General features: G+C 43.1%; 1 protein-coding gene across 3 annotated transcripts in view; it reads left to right on the forward strand.

Moving 5' to 3' along the window:
• papolg (poly(A) polymerase gamma) overlaps positions 1–16,643 on the forward strand; it is a 50,414-nt gene extending 33,771 nt beyond the window's left edge. For 2 of the 3 annotated variants that reach the window (XM_085981422.1, XM_085981420.1), the window contains exons 21-23: positions 11,357–11,452; positions 12,378–12,434; positions 12,643–16,643. In XM_085981422.1, the coding sequence (XP_085837548.1) occupies positions 11,357–11,452; positions 12,378–12,434; positions 12,643–12,741 (252 nt within the window). In that variant the 3' untranslated portion in view covers positions 12,742–16,643. The remainder of the gene's footprint in view (positions 1–11,356; positions 11,453–12,377; positions 12,435–12,642) is intronic. The other variant, XM_085981421.1, reaches the window with a different exon arrangement.
• Positions 16,644–21,607: the final 4,964 nt, after the last annotated feature.

Raw genomic sequence — 21,607 nt, forward strand, 5'->3', positions numbered from 1 at the left:
TTTCTTCTATTTCTATTTACTGTTTGTATCTTGGACCTGTCTGGTGATTCCACATATTTTGAAACCTGGAAATTGTTTTTTTAATTGTTCTGGTACTGACTAGAACCAGTAGCAGACCAAATTTAGAAGCTAATTGTGTATTTTAGACTAACTAGTGTAATCTCACTTACTTGCTTTTTAATTAAAAGCATACAGTAAAAATTGCATTAATTTTCTGCCCAACTTTCAATATCGGCATGGAGGGCTGTTATAATTACAAATGTTAAAAATTGTCAAAATTGCTTTGTGCCCCCACCTCTTCCCTTCCTCAATCCCTTTTTTTTTACAGTTTATATTTGGGATTTACCAGCCTAGTGTGGTTTTAGAAAATATTTTTATTGACTAATTGCTACAAAGGTTCAATGAACATAATACAAACTGCTCTTAAGTCGGGGAAAATTCTTAAGTGCTACTGATTCATGCATTTGGGAAGTGATACTGATCTAACCATCAATGAGGATTTTGGTGCTTAAATACAAATGGCACCACAAATGGTAGGTGAGTGTCATTTGAGCATATATTTTTATTATTTGTTCTCAACATGTGGCAATGCTGAAAAGGCCATATTTATTGCCCATCCCCATTGGCCTTGGGACATTGGGGGTAGGCCTTGTCTTTGAACTGCTGCAGTCCTTGTGGCAATGGTGCTGTTGGGTAAGGAATTCAAGGATGTTGACCTAGTGACAATGAAGTTGTAGTGTCCGCGTATCAATAACACACGGACTGCAGGAGAACGGTAATAAGAGGTGTTTACTGAACAGGGTATGCTGGAACTGAAAGTACAGAAGCCTGCTACGGCTTTATATACAAGTGTGGTCACTGCCGGTACTACAGTATAAAAGCAGTTCTCTCTCAAAGGTACATACACAACAATTCCTCCCCTTTTTAGATAAACAGTACATAACATTCATTTAACAATTGAATAATAACTAATTACAATTTTCTTTGTACTATATACATCAGCTGAAAGTAATCATTTATAAATTCAGTCTTTGAGGAGGCTTCCTGATCCTGTCTGGATAGCGCCTTTCTCGAGTATCCTGTTCTTGCGGCGGAGTCAATTCTGGCTCATTGTCATTGGTTGGTTCGTCAGCTTCCAATACCACTGATTCTGAGGTAGACGCAATCTGTACTTCGGGTTCATCACCAGGTGCGCATGCTCGTGGTATGGGTTTGACTTGTTCCTGTGACTCTAGAATCTGGTCAGCATGGCGTCTCACGATGCTCTCCAACGTCCACTGTGTACATTAGTGGTCCCTGCCGTGTGCATATCGTTCCTGGCTGCCATTTTTCTGTTCGGTAGTCGCGGGCCAAGACTGGTTGCCCTATCTTGAAGCTCCTGGTTGGCTTTTCATTGATGTGCTGGAATTGCTTATTCTCAACATCTCGTCTTATGTTTGGTTTGAGCAAGTCCAGGTGACATCTTAACCCGCGGTTAAAGAACATCATGGCTGGAGCTTGGTTGGTGACTGCATGTGTCGCATTTTGGTAAGCAAACAAGAAATTATCCACCTTTTGTTGCAGTGGTATGTTGTCGTTATTGTTAGATCCGTGTGTTAATGGAGACACGGAATGCAGGAGTTGATTTAACAAGTGTTTACTGAACAAAGTCTGGAGGTGAACTAACAACACAAGACGCTACACAGGCGCTTATACCCGAGTGGTCACTACTAGTACTACAGTATACAGGGGCTTCAAAAACATAGTTCCTCTTAAAGGTACATACACTACAATTCCTCCCCTTTTAGATAAATAGTACATAACATTTTAAGTAATCATTAAATAACATTTTTACAAGAACAATAATCTACACATTTGCTGAAGTTAATCAATTACAAATTCAGTCTCTCTGGAGGCTTCCTGACTCGGTCCAGATAACGCCTCGGTGGTGTAGTAGGTTCTTTTGGCAAGGTCGATTTGGCTTCAATGCCAGTGTCGGGTTCATCTGGTTCCAGTATCACCGGATCGGAGGTAGATACTATGGGTATCTCTGCTTCATCACTAGGCGTATAGAGTTGTGGTGTAGGTTGTCCTTTTTCGGATGACTCTATGATCTGGTCAGCATGGCGCCTTATTATGCTTTCTCCAATGTCCACGGTATACATCAGCGGTCCTAGTCGTGTGCAAATAGTTCCAGGCTGCCATTTCTCGGTACGATAGTCCCGGGCCAAAACTGGTTGATTTATCTGGAAGGTTCAAGTTGGCCTTTCATTCATGCTTTGAAATTGCCGGTTCTCTACGTCCCTTCTGACGTTTGGCTTGACCAAATCCAGCCGGCATCTTAGTCTTCTATTGAAAAACATCATGGCGGGGGTTTGGTTTGTAACCACATGTGTTGCATTCCTGTATGCAAACAAGAAGTTATCTACCTTATGTTGTAGATTTATGTCTTCATTACCCATGGCCTTTATGGCCTTCTTGAAGGTCTGGACAAACCTTTCAGCCAATCCATTGGTGGCGGGATGGTATGGGGCGGACGTGTAGTGCTTAACCCCATTGTTTTTTAAGAACTTCCTGAATTCTTCAGATACAAATTGCGGTCCATTATCAGAAAAGATCTGTTCAGGCAGCCCATTCCTGGGGAATATGGTCCTTAATACTGTGATGGTTTTTTCCGTGGCGGTGGAGGACATCTTTATTACCTCCGGCCACTTGGAGTGTGCATCCACCACGATTAAGAACATTGAGTCCATAAATGGACCAGCAAAGTCGATATGTATCCTTTGCCATGGAGATGAGGGCCACTCCCATGGATGTAGAGGGGCTTGTGGTGGGGTGTTTTGGACCTTCTGGCATCCTAGACAGCTCTTGGTCATTTCTTCGATGTCTCCATCGATACCTGGCCACCACACAAACGCTCTGGCTAAGTTCTTCATTTTCACTCCACCCAGATGCCCCTCGTGAAGCTCCTTTAGCACTCTATCCTTGAGTTTGGGTGGAATCACCACTCTGGATCCACACATCAAGTTTCCTCGGCACACTGACAGCTGTTCTCCTCTTTGCGAGAATGCTGGCAACAGTGGTTCGCCATCCCTTCACTGTTAAATCGTAGACTCGTGAGAGAGTCTGGTCATTCCGCGTTTCCTTTTCAATGGTAGAATTTGTCACCGGTAGACATTCCACTATGGTCGAGTGGAATATCTCCACTGGGTCCACTGTAGGCGCCTCTTCCACCGTTGGCAACGGTAGGCGCGATAACCCGTCAGCATTCCCATGCTGTTTTGTTCCTTTGTGCTCTGTCATATTGGTGTGCCCCTAGGAAAAGGGACCACCTCTAGCCTTTGCGCTGTCATAATGGGAACGCCCTTTTTAGGGTTGAATATGGAGACGAGGGGTTGATGGTCAGTCAACAAGGTAAATTTTTGTCCGTGTAGGTAATGGTTGAATTTCTTCACCCCCCACACCAGGCTGAGTGCCTCCCTGTCGATCTGGGCATAGTTACGCTCAGCTTAGCTTTTGCGTCACGCTCATTGAACTATCGGCCGCTCCGAGCCATCAGGGAATCTATGCGATAATACCGCTCCCACGCCGTAAGGGGATGCATCGCACACCAGTCTGATTGGCAGTGATGGGTTGTAATGAGCCAACACTTCCCTGGACGTGATCAAGCCTTTGCATTTATGGAAGGCACGTTTACAGTCTTCGCTCCATTTCCAAACTACTCCCGTTTGTAGCAGTGCGTTAAGCGGGTGCAGAACCGTCGACAAGTTTGGTAAAAATTTATGATAGTAATTTACTAATCCCAGGAGCGACCTTAATTGTGAGACATTTTCAGGCGCTGGGGCCTTTACGACCGCTTCAATTTTTTCAGGTGACTTATGCAACCCTTCTTCGTTAATGACATGGCCACAATATGATATTTGTTTCTGGAAAAATTCGCACTTGGGGCGATTTGCTCGTAGGCCCCGTTCTCTCAGCCTCGTGAGCACCTGCTCCAAGTTGGCAAGGTGCTTGTTGTCATTTTCTCCTGTTACAAGGATGTCGTCTAGGTAGCATTGAGTCCCCGGAATCCCTTGCAGGACTTGCTCCATAGCTCTTTGCCAGATAGCAGGAGCTGATGCCACTCCGAAAACCAGTCGATTGTACTGGTACAGGCCTTTGTGTGTGTTTATCGTGAGATACTTTTTAGAGGCCTCCTCAACCTCCATCTGTAGATATGCCTGTGCCAAGGCAATTTTGGTGAAACGTTTCCCTCCGGATAGTGAGGCGAAAATATCTTCTATCCTCGAAGAGGATACTGTACCGTGTGAAGAACTGGGTTTAGAGTCACCTTGAAGTCCCCACAGATGCGAACTTTTCTCTGTTCTTCAGATTTATCATTATTCAACGGTTTTTTTTCATGACCGGGACGATGGGTGTTACCCACTCGCTCCAATCTACCTTGGTTAACTCGCCCGCTTTTTCCAAATTCTCCAGCTCTGCCTCGACGGCTGGACGAATTGCGTATGGCACCGGCCTTGCCTTAAAAAACTTGAATTGCCGCATCTTCCACTTTTATTGAGGCGGTGGCGCCTTTCAGGGTTCCTAGTTCCTGTTGAAACACTTTGGCGTTAGCCAAGATTTCTTTTAATCGTCCAGGTATGACGTCATCGTTTTTTTTCTTACTGGTCACCGTCAGTGCCTGAATGGAGTGCCAGTCTAAACGTATCTTTCTGATCCATTCACGTCCCAACAACGGTGGACCACCATCTTGCAGAACGTATAAATACAACTTCTGTATTTCCTTGCTGTTGTACACAACAGGCACCCTTATTTTCCCTCTGTGGTATACTTTCTGCCCCGTATATGTCTTCAAGACAATGGATGTGTCTTTCAAAAGTATATGCGGAAATAGCCGCTCGTAATCCCGTCGACTTATGACGGTCAGAGCTGATCCTGTATCTAGCTCCATTTTGACTGGGGACCCCGCTATCGTGAGGGTAACCCAAATGGTCTGGTAATCTTCTTTGGCAATTACATTATGTAATTTGAGACAGCTTAGCCCCTCTTGTTTCCGGAGTCGCTATCGCTCTTCTGGTCTTCGGAGCTACTGTCCGTCATCATTTGTACCTTTCTGTACTTTTCCTTATTGACCTTTTTACTGTCAGCGGATTTTTTTCCAGATCTGCATACACGTGCAATGTGTCCCATCTTTCCGCATTGCCTGCATGCTTTGTCCTTAAACCAGCAGTCCTTCTGGTCATGAGTGGATCTGCCGCAGCGATAACATCTCTCAAAACCCCGTGTCATTTCATGGGTGCCGAAGTCCTGTGGCTTTTGCTGTATCTCTGCAGCTCCTCTTGCTGCTGCTTTGTATGATACAGCCACACTGAAAGCCTTGTCCAGTGTCAAATCTTTCTCAGAAAGTAGTCTTTTCTGTGTTCCTTCGCTTAGGAGACCGCAGACGAATTTGTCTCGTAGAGAATCTGCCAGTCCTGCCCCGAATTGGCAGTGCTTTGACAGCTTTCGTAATTCGGTGAGGTAATCAGCGTTACTTTCATTCTTGTGCTGATTCCTCCTGAAGAATTTGAATCGTTCTGCTATCAGCAGCGGTGTTGGGTTTAAGTGCTCCTGTAAGGTATCAACAATCTCCTTAAAATTCTTGTCCATCGGTTTGGCTGGAGTGGTCAAGTTTCGTAACAGCCCGTATGTCCTTGCGCCCATCAGATTTAGAAGTACCGATGCCTTTTTATCATCCGCTACTTCATTCGCCTTGCAATATACCTCCACTCTTTCCACATATGTGGTCCAATCTTCTATATCACTATCGAAAGCAGTAATATTGCCAGTCTGCGGCATCTTGAAAATCTAAAATGGTGCTTCCCGCGCTTTTCTTTCTTCCCCGCCGAGTTAAGATGGCACCTCCCGTGCTTTCCTGCCGCTGCTGCCAACGCTGTTCTCTGCAGTTCCCGTTGCGACCTGCAGCTTTTCGCGGTATTTCTGTTTTTTTTAATAGCGCTTCAATAGTTTCTCCGTTACTTGGGAGAACCATTCCCGTCGTGGAGCGGACCCTCTGGGACTTTTCCCTCCCTCTGCTCGGTCCGAACGCCGACCTGCTTCACAGCACCGGCCGCGCCGAGTGCTCCACCCTCTCTCTCTGCTTCTGCTTCCTGACTCGCTGCCCGGCCCCGTTGCAGAGCCACCCGATCGAGCTCTAGCCCGCCGCAGCCCAGGAAGGATCAGTGCGCTACCTGCCACCAGCCCGTTTAGCTGGGGAAACCACAGACTGGAGACAAAGCCTGGCCCTCGTTTTCGAGTTTCTTCGAGTTATTTTTTTTTTTTTCTGGCTTCGACCTTCGTCTGAGGAATCGATCCCCTTGAGGTGCTGCCGAATTGCAGGTAAGGTCGTTTCTAACTCGTCACCACTGTTAGATCCGTGTGTTAATGGATACACGGAATGCAGGAGTTGATTTAACAAGTGTTTACTGAACAAAGTCTGGAGGTGAACTGAACACAAGATGCTACACAGGCTTATATACCCGAGTGGTCACTACTGGTACTACAGTATACAGGGGCTTCAAAAACATAGTTCCTCTTAAAGGTACATACACTACAGTTATACATGGCCTTTTTTGCTTTTTTAAAGGTTTGAACAAACCTCTCAGCCAATCCATTTGTGGCTGAATGATATGGGGTGGATGTGTAATGCTTTACCCCATTATTCCTCAAAAACCTCCGGAAACCCTCGGACACAAACTGGTCCATTGTCGGAGCAAATCTGTTCTGGCAAGCCATTCCTGGCGAAGATGGTCCATAGGACTGCAATAGTTTTTCTCCGTGGTGGTGGAGGACATTTTGATGACCTCTGGCCATTTCGAATGTGCATCCACGGCGATTAAAAATATTGAGTCCATAAATGGACCAGCAAAATCAATGTGTACCTGTTGCCATGGAGATGAGGGCCACTCCCATGGGTGTAGCGGGACTTCCGGAGTGTTTTGGACTTTCTGGCATCCTGTGCATCTCTTGGTCATTTCCTCGATTTCTTTATCGATTCCCGGCCACCACACAAACGCCCTGGCTAGGCTCTTCATTTTTACCCCTCCCAGATGACCCTCATGAAGCTCATTGAGCACTCTATCTCTCAACTTGGGTGGAATTACCGCTCGGGATCCACACATCAAGGTCCCCCGGCACACTGACAGCTGTTCTCTCCTTGGCGAGAATGCTGGCAACAGTGAGTCGCCATGTGCTGGCCATCCCTTCACCGTCAAATCATAGACCCGAGAGCGTGTCGGGTCATTTCGGGTTTCCTTCTCTATACTTGAGTTTGTATCAGGTAGACATTCGACTATGGTTGAATGGAATATCTCAACAGGGTCCACTGCAGGTGCTTCCTCCACCGTAGGCAGCGGCAGGTGCGACAGCCCATCAGCGTTTCCATGCTGTTGCGTGCCCTTATACTCTGTCGTATTGATGTGCCCCTAGAAAAAGGGACCATCTTTGCAGCCGTTGCGCCGTCATCACCGGAACGCCCTTCTTTGGGTTAAAAATGGAGACAAGAGGCTGGTGATCAGTCAGTAAGATGAATTTCTGCCCGTGCAGATAGTGATTGAACTTCTTCACACCCCCCACACCAGGCTGAGGGCCTCCGTCAATCTGGGCGTAGTTACGCTCGGCTGAAGTTAACGAGCGTGACGCAAAGGCTATTGGCCTCTCTGAACCGTCATGGAATTTGTGCGACAGCACTGTTCCAATGCCGTAGGGAGACGCATCACATGCCAACCGAATCGGTAGTGATGGATTGTAGTGGGCCAATACTTCTTTTGAAGTGATTAGGCATTTACATTTCTGAAAGGCACGTTTACACTCATCACTCCATTTCCATGCTACTCCAGTTTGCAGCAGGGCATTCAGCGGGTGCAGAATTGTAGACAAATTTGGCAAGAACTTATGGTAGTAGTTCACCAACCCGAGGAACGACCTCAGTTGTGACACATTTTCCGGTGCTGGAGCCTTGACTACTGCCTCAATCTTGTCTGGGGTCTTATGTAACCCCTCTTCATCAATCACGTGGCCACAATACGAGATTTGTTTCCTGAAAAACTCGCATTTTGGGGCGGTTGGCTCGTAGCCCATATTCTTGTAATCTAGTGAGCACCTGCTCCAGGTTGGCAAGGTGTTCACTGTCATTTCCGCCCGTAACCAGGATGTTGTCCAAATAACACTGGGTCACCGAGATCCCTTGCAGGACTTGTTCCATCGCTCTCTGCCAAATTGCCGGAGCTGATGCTACCCCGAATACCAGTCGGTTGTACTGGTAAAGACCTTTGTGAGTGTTTATCGTGAGGTATTTTCTGGATGATTCATCTACCTCCATTTGTAGATACGCTTGGGCCAGATCAATCTTCGTAAAGCATTTCCCCTCCAGATAGTGAGGCGCAAATATCTTCTATCGGCGGAAATGGATATTGTACTGTGTGAAGGACTGGGTTCACAGTTACCTTAAAGTCCCCACAGATGCGAACCTTCTTCGGTTCCCCAGGCGTGCTGCTCAATGATTTCTTCATTACAGGAACGATGGGTGTGGCCCACTCGCTCCAGTCCACCTTGGACAGCACACCCGCACGCTCCAGACTCTCCAGCTCTGGTTCGACGGCTGGGCGGATTGCATACGGTACCGGTCTGGCCTTAACGCAAACCCCAAATTTTTTTTTGTTTTTTTTTATCTTCAATTTTTATCGTTGCCGTTACTCCTTTTAGAGTCCCATGTCCTTGCTGGAACACCGCTTTCGCGTCAGTTAGAATTTTTGACAGTCCAGGTGTGGCGTCGTCATCCTTTTTGTTAGCCACAGCTAGCGCCTGAATGGAATGCCAATGCAATTTTATTTTTCGGATCCATTCACGTCCCAATAATGGTGGTCCTCCATCTTGTAGTATATATAGATACAGTTCCTGTGTTTCCTTGCCGTTGTATTTAACGGGCACCCTTATTTTTCCTCTGGGGTAGACTTTTTGCCCCGTATATGTCTTCAAGACAATGGACGTATCCTTCAAGGGAATGTGTGATAATAGCCGCTCGTAGTCTCGTCGATTCATGACTGTTAGGGCTGATCCTGTGTCCAATTCCATCTTTACTTGGGATCCTCCTTTGCGATCACGTAACTTTAGACAACTTAGTCTCCTGCTCCTGGAGTCATTATCACTCTTCTGGTCTTCTGAACCACTGTCTTGTCATCTTTTGTACTTTCTTGTACTTTTCCTTAGTTCTTAGTGTTGGTTTTCTTTCCCGACCTGCAGACTCGTGCTATGTGTCCCACTTTTCCACATTGCCTGCATACTTTGTCCTTAGCCCAGCAATCCTTCTGGTCATGGTTTGTTCTGCCGCAGCGATAGCACTTTTCTGCTCCATATGCCATTTCATTGGTGCTATATTCTTACGGTTTCTGTTGTATTTCCGCAGCTCCCCGTGCTGCTGCTTCGTAGGATACTGCAACACTGAAAGCCTTTTCTAGCGTAAGGTCCTTTTCCGAAAGTAGTCGTTTCTGGGTTCCTTCACTCTGGAGCCCGCAGACAAACTTATCCCTTAAGGTATCTGCCAGTCCTGCTCCGAACTGGCAGTGCTTCGATAACTTGCGTAGTTCTGTAAGATAGTCAGCATTACTCTCATCTTTGTGCTGGTTTCTTTTATGGAACTTGAATCTTTCTGCTATCAGCAGCGGTGTAAGGTTTAGATGTTCCTGTAAGATATTGACAATCTCTTCAAAGCTTTTCTCCATTGGTTTAGCTGGGGTAATTAAATTCCGCAATAGGCCGTACGTTCTCGCGCCCATCAAATTTAATAATACCGATGCCTTCTTTTCATCGGCCACCCCATTTGCCTTGCAGTACACTTCAATTCTTTCCACATACGTGGTCCAGTCTTCTACCTCGTTGTCGAAAGCAGTGATACTGCCACTCTTTGGCATCTTGGGTGGTTTAAAATGGCGCCTCCCGCACTTTTCCTTCTTCCCCAATGGATTAAAATGGCGCCTCCCGCGCTTTTCCTCCTTCCCCTTGCTGCCAATGCTGCTCCTAGTGTTCTAAATAGTAATGGCGGCGCCCCGTGGCTTCTGCGCGTCTCTCTTTTTTGTTAGTTAAATTCCTTAGTTTTATTCTTCGCTGTCCACTGCGCGTCTCTTTTCCTTCCCCTCTTTTTTATTTTCTCTAACGCTGCCCGGCTCTTGAGCACCGACCGCGTCCTGTGCGCTCTACCCTCTCTCTTTTCCTTCCCGACAACGTTGCACGGCCCCCTTGCAGAGCCACTCGATCGAGCTCAAGCCCGCCGCAGTCCGGAAGGGTCAGCGCACTACCTGCTACCAGCACGATTTGCTGGGGCACCTTGACTGGAGAACCAGGCCCAGTACTCCACAGCTTCCCCTGCGATTCTCTGAACTCCGATGGATCACTGGGCGGTTGCCCACGGTCGACGCCCGTTGCTCTGGCTTCGACCCCCAAGAAGCTTCTTTTCAGGGATGGATCCCCGTGAGGTGATGCAGTACTGCAGGTGAGTTTGAACCTGCTCGTCGCCGCTGTAGTGTCCGCGTATCAATAACACACGGACTGCAGGAGAACGGTAATAAGAGGTGTTTACTGAAGAGGGTATGCTGGAACTGAAAGTACAGAAGCCTGCTACGGCTTTATATACAGGTGTGGTCACTGCCGGTACTACAGTATAAAAGCAGTTCTCTCTTAAAGGTACATACACAACAGAAGGAGTAGTGATGTTTGTCTAAGCTAGCATTCTGTAACTTGGAGGTGAGGGTGTTCTGATGACATTGCTGCTCTTGTCCTTCTCTGTGGTAGAGGTTGCAGGTGAGGGTGGTGCTGTCAAAGTAAGCTTGGTGACTTGCTGCAGTGCATTCTGTAGATAGTGTATATAGTACAGCCACAGTGATGGAGAGGGTGGATATTCCCTGGGGCACTGATCTGCCCTGGATGATGTTTAGCTGTGTTGTTGAGTTTGCATCCACAAGGCAAATAGTAAGCATTGTATCACACTCCTGACTTGAGCCTTGTAGATAGTGGAGAGGCTTTGACTGGTCAGGAGGTGAGCCACTCTGCTGTGGGTTGCAAAGCAGCGTATTGCTAAAAGATTAATCCTCAAATGGTAGGATTTGACGTACAAGGCGGGAGCTTGACTAAGGCTATGGTCATTTTATTTGTAATGTACATATTACAGGAATATTTTTCTTTTACAGCCCTTTCAGTTGAGGTGACATTAGCCTTGAGCAATATTTTTTTTTTTCCTTTTCAAAACAAAATTGGGGACACTTCCCAGGAAATGTTTCTAATTTACCCTATTAATGCCGTGGGAGACTGGGATATGGTCTAAATATTTTTTTCTTTCCTGTCCTAGATGTGTGCCATTGAGCCAGACGATTCTGCTTTCAAACAACCTCATTCATCAAATGAAGAGGACGGACAGAAATCTCAGAAAGATGGACAGGTAGTGGTAACTACAGCTGAAGGTTGACTACAAGGGTGTTCATGGGGACTGTGGGTGTTCATTTTCACTGGTTAAAAGGGACCATTCACTTGCATCTAAAACTGCATAGCTTTACCTTTGGAACAGGTGAACCTGTCAGTAAATGTATCCGTTCTCTTGCATATAGTTGTCTGCACAACTGCAAGTTCAGCCCCCTCCCCCCAGCCAGATTATCATTCTTTGATCCAATATTAATGTTAACTATTATTTGAAATTACATTTAACATACTGCCTGTTGTGGGATATTCCTGGGGAAAGTATGTGTGTGATGGAAATGTTCATGTGTCCATTTACGATGTACAGTAGCTATACAAATTATATGTCTTCTGCATGAAAGGCAGTTTGTGCAGGATGGTGCATTTATATTTTACAACCTGTACCATTGAGTTCTAGACTGCATAAGTGCTTGTACAAGATATTAAACTTGTTTTCAGCTTAATATTTAATTTCACTATTAGTACCAGTGTAAGTCAAACTATCAACAAGGATTAAGTGACATTTATGGTTTTTTTGTTGCTGCTCTCTTCCCCTATGGGGAAATGCTGCTTTGTTGCTCAGCACTTCACCTGTTGTCACAGCTGACACCAATCTGACTGGCTGGCTGGCTGAAGACTAATTTGAAATACCACAAATAGCTGGAGTACTCTGTGTGCATCAGTGGATATTCAGTTCCCTTAACAATGTCTGGTTCAACTGTTTGCCATTTCAAGCAATAGAATCGGCACACTGAATGCATTAAATTGTTTTTAAAAATTAAAGTGGACGGAAACAAAGTTAATCAAATTTGTAAGTTTTATATAGTGGGAGTTTGATGGTGACACTTGCCTTCACCCATCTGACTCTGTGAAATTGTTTTGCTTCAATTGATTAAACTGTTGTCTGTATGTAACAGGACAACCACGAAGAAGTGAAATCCATGCCCATTCCAACAATTGATACAAGATCACAGGTACTACCTATTAAATCTCTCTCTTCACAGGAAACGATGATTCTACGAGTAATGTCTGCACTCACAACTTTCTGAAGATTCTTTAAGGGAGCTAAAATGATTTTCACTCTTAAGTTAACACACCTCTTGTACTTCTAGAATTCATCTTTAACAAGTGCAATTTAACATGCTTCTTTCTGTCCTTGTTTTGGTGCTGCTTTTCTTACAGAGACTACCTAGCAAGGAGCTGCCAGATGCATCTTCTCCAGTCCCTACGAGTAGCATTCGTGTCATAAAAAATTCCATCAGACTAACCCTTAATCGGTAGCAACACTGTCTTGTCAGGTAAATGTAATTTGTAATTCTTAAACCATTCAAGCATGTCAGTTGTGTTTTGTTAAAATTTACCCTGAACTGAAAAGTGGCGCACTGCTATGTAATTATTACCCTGGCTTGGTGTTGATGCCAGAAGGTGGGTTAGTCGAGTCTACTCGCTATACATTTTGCAGAGCAGATGCTAGTAGGAATACCAGAAGTATGTTTTGGTTTCCACTTCAAAGCACGTATGTACTGATTACTATCTCTGCTGGTTAACCAATGTCCATAAACTTGAGGCCTTTTTTTAAAAAAAAAAGGATGGGAGGAAATCAAAGCCTTAAATGGATGGATGGATGGAATGGCTTCTGGCCTTGTAGATCAGCCAGTGTCTCTGGACACATTTTGTCTCTTTGCCCTGAATTATGCATTGCATTATATGTGTGTAAATACTTGTGAACAGCCTTTTATTGAAAAATCAGTATTGCATTGACAGTTCTTTTCAGAAGGCTGAAGTGTAATTTTAATAATTGTAAAATAACAAAAAAATCTTGTCCTGTGTATTTTTGTTACCCCACCCTCAATGTTTTGTGTATATAACAAAAAAACAAAAAAATGTAGTCTATTTTAGTTATTGGTATTGGGTTTTGAGGTTAAAATCTTTACAGTTGCAGAATTGCATCACTATTCAGGAAACCATTTGCAGGCAATTGTTTTTGATTACTTCTATATGCTAGTCACTGTTTCAGTGGCTAACACTGGCCAATGACAAGTCTGCTGATTTCTAGTGTGTATATAGCACTGCATTTAAATGTCCACAAAGCAGAATGAAAAGTTTTAGTAATTGCCTAAAAATGTCTGTTTTTCTGCTGTAACTTTCATTGTCATTGTGATTTACCTTTTCCAGTGCATTCAGTTGATTCTGTTTTGTAGGCCAAAAATCCATATGTATTTGAAAGAATATTTTTGTATTTACTGTATAAAAAAAAAAGCTTCAAAAGAGTAAAAAAAAATCTTTAAAAACTTAGTACGTGTTGTGTATTGCAAAATTTAGTCATAAGTGAACTTGCTGTGGACTAGGTGGTTGAAATTTGAATCCCACTCTCCATTAACACCCTGTTGCTTTTACATTATCACTTTTTTGTTTTGGATTCTAGAAGGCTGCCGTCCAAATACTAGCACCCAACATTTACATGGCTGAATTTGGCTGCCTTATTGTAACAATTGTAGACAAATTTAATTTAAAAAAAAAATTTAAAAAAAACTGGGTTTGAGTCTGCACTGGGATAATGGAGCCAGGTTTAGCAGTGTTCGCTCAAGAATGCTGATCTGTCTTCAGAATCTGAACTAAGACAGCAGCGATATAAAAGGAACTAAACTTAACTAATCTTGCCACCCTAAGTCAAACTTCAGGGAATGACAAAAGGTTTCTTTTACTGCTCAATATGCCATTTTGTGGAGTTGATCTAGTAGTATTTTGCTCGCGTCCTGGTGAAAGATCTGCGGACTGCTAACTTGTTTATTGACGTTGATCAAAAGTGAAATCTTGACCTATTCAAATAATATAAAAGATCAAAAGTGGTAGACAAATTATACTGAGGTAATATTCTTACCAAATAAGTACTATCCAGTGGAAGAGTGAGCCATTTTTATGTGGTAGTAATTCTTTTGCTCTTAACAGCTAAAAATTCCTGAATGCAAGGGCAGTCAGGTGAACTACTGGGACTGATTCCAAAGTCAGACTACACTGATGGAGAACATCACTCACAGAGCATTGGCTGGGAAATCACAGGCCTGCAGTACCTAATTTTTTCCATCCATTCTGTGCTGGGAGTGTCTGACCATGGAATCAGCCCTGTGTAAACATACCAGTGCATCATGCCACCTACATTGGTTTCCTGTGTGGGGGAAAAAAAATTCCTGCCAAGCTATCATCAGATGGGACCAAGTAGAGTTCAGGTCCTTTTCTTTTAAGAGGAAGGAAAATCATTGTGGTATTCGCAGAGGGGATTTTTAACCCCCAAAAAGGGGTGGGTTTGGGTCGGGTGGGATGTGAACATTTTTTTCAAAAATCTGCAACCCGCCCATTTCCGGTTGTAATGGAGGTGGGATGGGAGCGGGCAATCAATCTGCTCCCAGGAGCTGGGTTGGTCATTTTAAATACTATAATGAGGCTGAGTGCCTCAGATTTTCTGTCTTCCAGGTTTAACCCTGGTCGGCCGGGTTTCCCGGGCCTTGGGGAAACCATGCAGCTAAAAGGAGGTGAGGACTGCTACGTGGAAGAGGTAAGTGCTTTTCCAGCACTGCTTATGGACCAGGAAAAGCAGGAGTGCAACTCCCCTCCCGGCTCCCTGCCTGCTCCTGGGCTGCGGCTGAACCTTCCTTCCAGTTTTCTATGATTTTAGTACAGCACCAAAACCACGTAAATTTACTGATGAAGCCACTGCAGGAAGCTGATTCATAACATTTTTCTCACCATGGATTATCTGAAACCCAAACTCTTGATTGCTATGCCAACTGTATCATGCAGATGGGGGTTGAATTTATCCTGTGGGGAAAAAAAATGGATAAGCAGATTTGTGTTTTGGGAGAGAGATGTAAATGCATGTTTTAAATTTAGCAGCTACAGAGTACATGCAGTATATGGAAACATTTATTTATCTGTACTGCTGAGTTGCAGTTCTAAATATTTTACAACTTTGCAGGTGAGTTCACGTATTGTGCTGGATCTTCTATCTTCAATCTCTGTGTTGGTGGTTGAGCTTTGTGTATTTATTTATGGTACTATTTGGTTCTTAAGTGGCACTTTAAACTTAGTCATCTACAAGAGAATTCATTGTGATTCTAACTGTTTTAGTACACCAGGCAATTTAGTATTAAACTTTTGATGGATTGACTGCTAATACTATACAAATTAAGGTATACTAGCCTTCTATGTGTGTCTTAGTTTAATTTTGGGAGCATCAAAGGATAAATTCAACTATTAAAAAAATTAGTTACTGATTTAAAATATAAATTGTAATACATTTAATTTAATATTCTGTTAAATACTGGTATCTCTAATTTGAGATTCTTACAACATTTTTCTGAAGGAGATGTGAAAATTTAACCCATGTAAAAGTTGAGATTTTATTGGATATAGGAACAGAGCACAGTGTAATTGTTCTGGAAAATGATAAAGTAATAATTAGAAGCAAAAAACATCTTTTATAGAAGGGATAATGGAAAAGTTGATTTAGGGTGGGAATAAGATGAAGTGCAGTGTCTCTTCCATCTCTATACAATCCTTCAATAAATCTTAAACAACAGAAGATTCCCAATTTTGTGGGAAGTTGTGATTCATCACTGTTGAAAAATGGTGTTCTCAATTTCTTGCCAGCTTGTGTTTAGGTTTTAATTTAAGAAAGATGACCGATGTCGACTCAGTTTTGGTAAATGAATTGTCAGTTACCAGACCTAGATTGAAGATTTAGGCCCGGAATTTGCGGTTGTAATGACTGCAAAACTGTCGGCACTCTCCATCATTGCTGTGTAAAACTGACAACAGCTCTAGCGTCCACACGCACAGTTAAATGTAGAAATCCAGAAGTTGCTGTTGGTGATACCCTGCTCCTCCAGTCTTCACAGATGCAATCAGCACAATTAGTGATTTGATGTGAACTTCAACTTTTTATGCACTACTCTCACTCTAAAAACCATTGAAAAAGTTCAGCCTTGTTGAAGTGAGTTTTTAACGGCCCTGGAAAACGAATTTTAGAAGTGTGGCATGTCATTCCCACCATTTCATGATTTAAAAATTCCATAGATTTTTTTAATTATTTTTAAAGTTTGATATTTCAGCTTCTACCTTAATCCAAAGTGTATGTTACACTCTTTATTTTGCTCTTTGTAAAATGATTAAAAAGTGTATGATGATCTGTGCTTTTTACTTCCTGGTTTGCTGTCTGAGAATTCTTCAGTCTGATTGGCTGCTTAGCCTGCTTGATGCCTTCACTGTTCCTGAATGTCAGAGCCCTCTAAATTGTTGTGGGCAGCTTTCTTCGAGGTACACGGCGAGCAACGTCCCTTCACCGCTGACCTCAAGCTGGGCCATAATTTCTCAATCTTAAGTTGGTGACGTCTTTGTTGCAGGGCCTCTTGTGTTCCCCTTTACCAAGGATCCTGGCTGATGTCACATCCTTGCCAAATTTAAAGAGATGTAACCTGATGCATAGAAATCAAAGTCAAGAGATGCAATTTGAGAAGGGAAAAGTCAGAAGGATGAGTTGATTTAAATTCTAAAAGAACAGGAAATTGAGAAACATGGTTGTAAACTAATGAAAGAACAAGTACCAGCCAGGTTCCAGATGAGCTTGCTTGGAGTGTGGGGTGGTGGGGGGAGGGAATGATCTTGGGGCATTTGAGGAACAGTTGCTGTGATGTGATCTAGTGCTGGAGACAGATTACACAATCCTTGTTCAGTGGGATACTAGAGCAGTTTATTAGCTACTAAAATCCAATTGGTTGAGTAAAAAGGATATATAGCAAGAAATGGGAGTTAAATTATATAATTCATGAGGAATGCCTAGTCTCATTTAAGGATGGGAGTTGGGGTAATTATTTAATTTTTTTTTTCCAAATAAAAAAATTAATGCTAGTGAGTTGAAGAAACAAATCTAACATCTAATTAATATACACTGATTTATAGTGCCATTTGAGAGAAAATTTAATGTGGTCGGGGTGAGGAGGAAGTGCATCTGCCACTGGTAAATTCTGTTGCCACCAGAAATGCAACCTAGCTAAGAAATATAAGATGTGGTGCTTGGATTAAAAATTGAACAAAAATCATTAAACAAATACAAACACTGAGCTGGTTAGGTAATTATCTTAAAAGGACAGCAGTAAAGCCTGATACTGGGTTTTACACAGCAAACATTCACCTAATAGTAGCTGTTGATGATTCTGCCATTGCCATTTACACCCAATCATCTTTTGTTTCTTAACTTGTCCCATTACCATCTCCTTTTGCTTTGCACCATCATCCCTTTTTGTTTTTTAATCTCTTCTGCCTTCCATCCCAAAACAGTAGTGAAATAGACCAGTTAATCATTTTTAACACGAAGAACTCCCTGCTCTTAAAATAGTACCAAGGAATATTTAACCACTAAATGGGGCCTCAATTTAACAGCTTGTCTGAAGGACAGCACCTGTGAATATACTGCACTAGAATTTCAGCCTAGGTTGTGCTCTGGTGCTAAAGTGGAGCTTGAACCTACAACCTTCCTCCAATGCGAGTGCACTAACCGCTGCGAATATGGGTGCTGCTGTCTGTTAAAGGGAGAAAATTACATTCACTCAGCAACTTTTTAGTCACTTTCACATGAGCTTGGTGCCTGGGTTGCCTTGGTCAAAGACTGAATGTAGTTTTTCTCCAAGGGATCAGTATCTGGTAAGATTCTGAATTTAGGATTGACGGTTTGAGTGCCAACTGAGCAGTTGAAGGGAAGAAAACATGATTGCAATAATTGTAAGTAAGAGAAAATACCTCCTGGATTAAAACCAATCCTGAAGTCTAACACCTGATGGCCATGATATGCACATTGGAAGATGAATCTGATTTACTACAAGAGTGCAGATGATTTTGATCCAAATTGAACATGTCAAAATTGATCGGGATTACAAGTTCAGATGAAGGTTCTGTGGTCCTTTTAATCTTCCAGAATATCAACTCTTACTGTCATTCCACAATTTAAACATCCAGCTTAACATCGAGACAGGACTTTAATGTCTCACCTAAAGGTAAGCACCTCTCAATATAGCATTATCTCCACAGTGATTGGAACTCAAACCCAGAACCTTTTGACTTGGAGTCAAAACTGCTACCTCCAAGCTAAGCTGACCTTCAGGAGGCAAAGAATTAAGAGAATTCCTTTCTGAATGCAGTGACATGCTGGGACACAATTTCTCAAGAATCTCACCCATGTGCCTGCTCTTGATGTGTGAGTCTACATAGTAATTGTTTATGATTTACTATTTGGTCATGGAATCTATCATAGTCAGGCCTGATGATATCTTCACTTGATTGCATGATCATACTTTCCAGCAGGAGTCACTGGATAATGATGAGCACCGCCGCCCCCCCCCCCCCCCCGGCAAAAAAAAACCCCTAAAATATCACTGACCAATTGAGTTAATGCCAATTTTAACACTCCACTTCTCCTCTGGCTGAGAATACACACTAAGAATCACGAGATCTTCCTGATTCTTATTACTCAGTACCATCATCGCATGATGAGCTCTTTATTTTTAATGGATAGCAGTAGATCTCGAATGCCATGTTCTCTCTGGTAGCGCTGTGGGGCTGGAAGGTGCTGTTAGAGTAACATTGGTGAGTTAATCCTATAGATGGTATACTGCTGATGGAAGTGGCTATTGATTCCTGTGGCAGGAGCACTGATCAAATAGACTGGTTTGAGCTTTTTAAGTATTGTGGCTGCACCCATCCAATCAAGTGACAAGTATTCCATCATCGCCTTATAGGTAGTGGGAGAAGCTTTTGAGGGGTTAGGGGTGAGCCACTTGTATTAAGCATCCAGTCTCTGCTGTGGCTTTGTAGCTAGTGGTGTTATAGCTGGTCTACTGACTACTTTTTTTTTTTTTTTTAAACCTCAATTTGCGGTCAGCGGCGAAGCGCAGGCATTTGCTGTTGGCCCCAAAGTGAGTTTTGCACAAAGATCTTGCGATCTGTATCGAAGTTCAGGTTTTCCGACGTTAAATTCAAATCCACGGAGTATAGTGGGAATCCCCTAGTGCAAGCTGCTGTGACGTCAACAAGTTGTCCAAGCAGCCAATCAAAATGCAGAATTCTCAGACAGCGAAGAAGGAAGTGGGTACTTCTTAAAACTTTTAACTTTTTAAAAATGTTAAAGCAAAACAAAGACTGGGGCTCTCACATGGGGGGAAAGGCAAACCTGAAATAAAGATCAACAAACTTTAAAAAAATATATAGTTTTGTAAACTTTTATTACAATGGATAAATTTCACACTGCACATAATTAAAACTTGTTTTTCAGACCCATAACCATCGTCTAGCAGTCAATACGCTGTTAAAACCCCAGTTGCACCTAATCCCTTTGAGTCTAACTTTCAGTGGGGAATTTAACATAGGAACAGGAGTAGGCCATTGAGTAACTTGAGCTTGTTCCGCCATTAATGAGATCATGGCTGGTTTGCGACCTAACTCCAGAGACCCGCCTTTGGCCCATATCCCTTAATACCTTTTGGTTAACAAAAAGCTATCCATCTCCGATTTCAAATTAACAATTGATCGAGCATCAATTGTTCTTTGCAGAAGAGAGTTCCAAACTTCTACCACCCTTTGTGTGTAGAAGTGTTTACTAATTTCACTCCTGAAAGGTCTGGCTCTAATTTTTAGACTATGCCCCCTAGTCCTAGAATCCCCAACCAGCAGAAATTGTTTCTCTATCTACCCTATCTGATACCCTTAATAACTTAAACTTTGATCAGATCACCCCTTCACCTTTTTAAATTCTAGGGAATACAACCCTAATTTGTGTAATCTCTCTTTAATTTAACCCTTGAAGTCCGGGTATCATTCTGGTAAACCTACGCTGCACTCCCTCCAATATATCCTTCCTAAGGTGTGGTGCCCAGAACTGCTCACTGTACTCCAGATGTGGTCTAACCAGGGTTTTGTATAGCTGCAGCATAACTTCTACCCTCTTGTATTCTAGTCCTCTAGATATAAAGGGCCATTTAAACAGTCAACATACATTTGGCTTGTAATACATTAACATAAACATAACCATAATAAAGTGCATTGGCAGATGTGCAGGCTTTAGAGTTTATTTGTGGAGTTCAGTAGGATGACAGCCCTGGGAAAGAAGCTGTTCCTAAATCTGGTCGTACGGGTGCGAATGCATCTGTAGCGTCTCCCAGATGGCAGGAGGGCGAACAGACTGTGGCTGGGGTGGGTAGGGTCTTTGATGATGGACCGTGACCTCCGTAAACAGCGTTTCTGGTATATGTGCTCTATGGTCGGGTGCCGGTAATGCGTTGGGCAGTTTTGACTACCCGCTGCAGGGCTTTCCGGTCATAGCTACAGCTGCCATACCATACTGTGATACAGTTCGTCAGGATGCTCTCTATTGTGCAGCGGTAAAAGTTAGAGAGGATCAGGGGTGACAGGTTACATCCCTTCAGCCTCCATATTACCACATTCAGTTTTTAAGGGGCCAACATTGCTCCCGACTACCCTCTTTTTACTAATGTAATTGTAAAAATTCTTTGTTAATTTTGATATCCCTTGCAAATTTCTTTTTCGTACTCCCTTTTTGTAGCTCTTACTATGTTTGTGACCCTTTGCTGTTCTTTATCTTTCCCATTCACCAGATCTGTTTTTTTGTATGCTTTTTCTTTTAGTTTTATGATGTCCCTTACCTCCTTTAGTCGTCCATGGCTGGGGTTTTTTGGCAAGTAGAGTTCTTGCCCCTCGGGTATAAACAGGTTCTGTATCACCATGAATTCCTTTTTGAACATCTCCCACTGAGCTGTCATTTTACCCAGTTTACTGTGGACAGTCTCTGTCTCATCCCGTTTGAGTCAGCCTTACCCAAATCTAGAATCTCAGTAGCTGTTTTGCGTTTCTCCCTTTCAAATGCTACATTGAACTCTATCATGTTATGATCACTATTGGATAAATGTTCACGCACAGTTAGGCTGTTAACTAAATCTGGCTCATTACTAAATTTAATATGGCATGCCCCCTTGTTGCCTCTGACATTGTTGTAGAAAACTATCCTGGACACACAAGAAATTCACTACCTTTCTGACAGGTGCTTGTCTGCTTATCCCAATCTATATGAAAGTTAAAATCCCCC

This window comes from Somniosus microcephalus, chromosome 3, assembly GCF_052327205.1.
Source record: "Somniosus microcephalus isolate GS21.2 chromosome 3, FLI_Smic_1.0, whole genome shotgun sequence".
NCBI classification, from domain to species: Eukaryota; Metazoa; Chordata; class Chondrichthyes; order Squaliformes; family Somniosidae; genus Somniosus; species Somniosus microcephalus.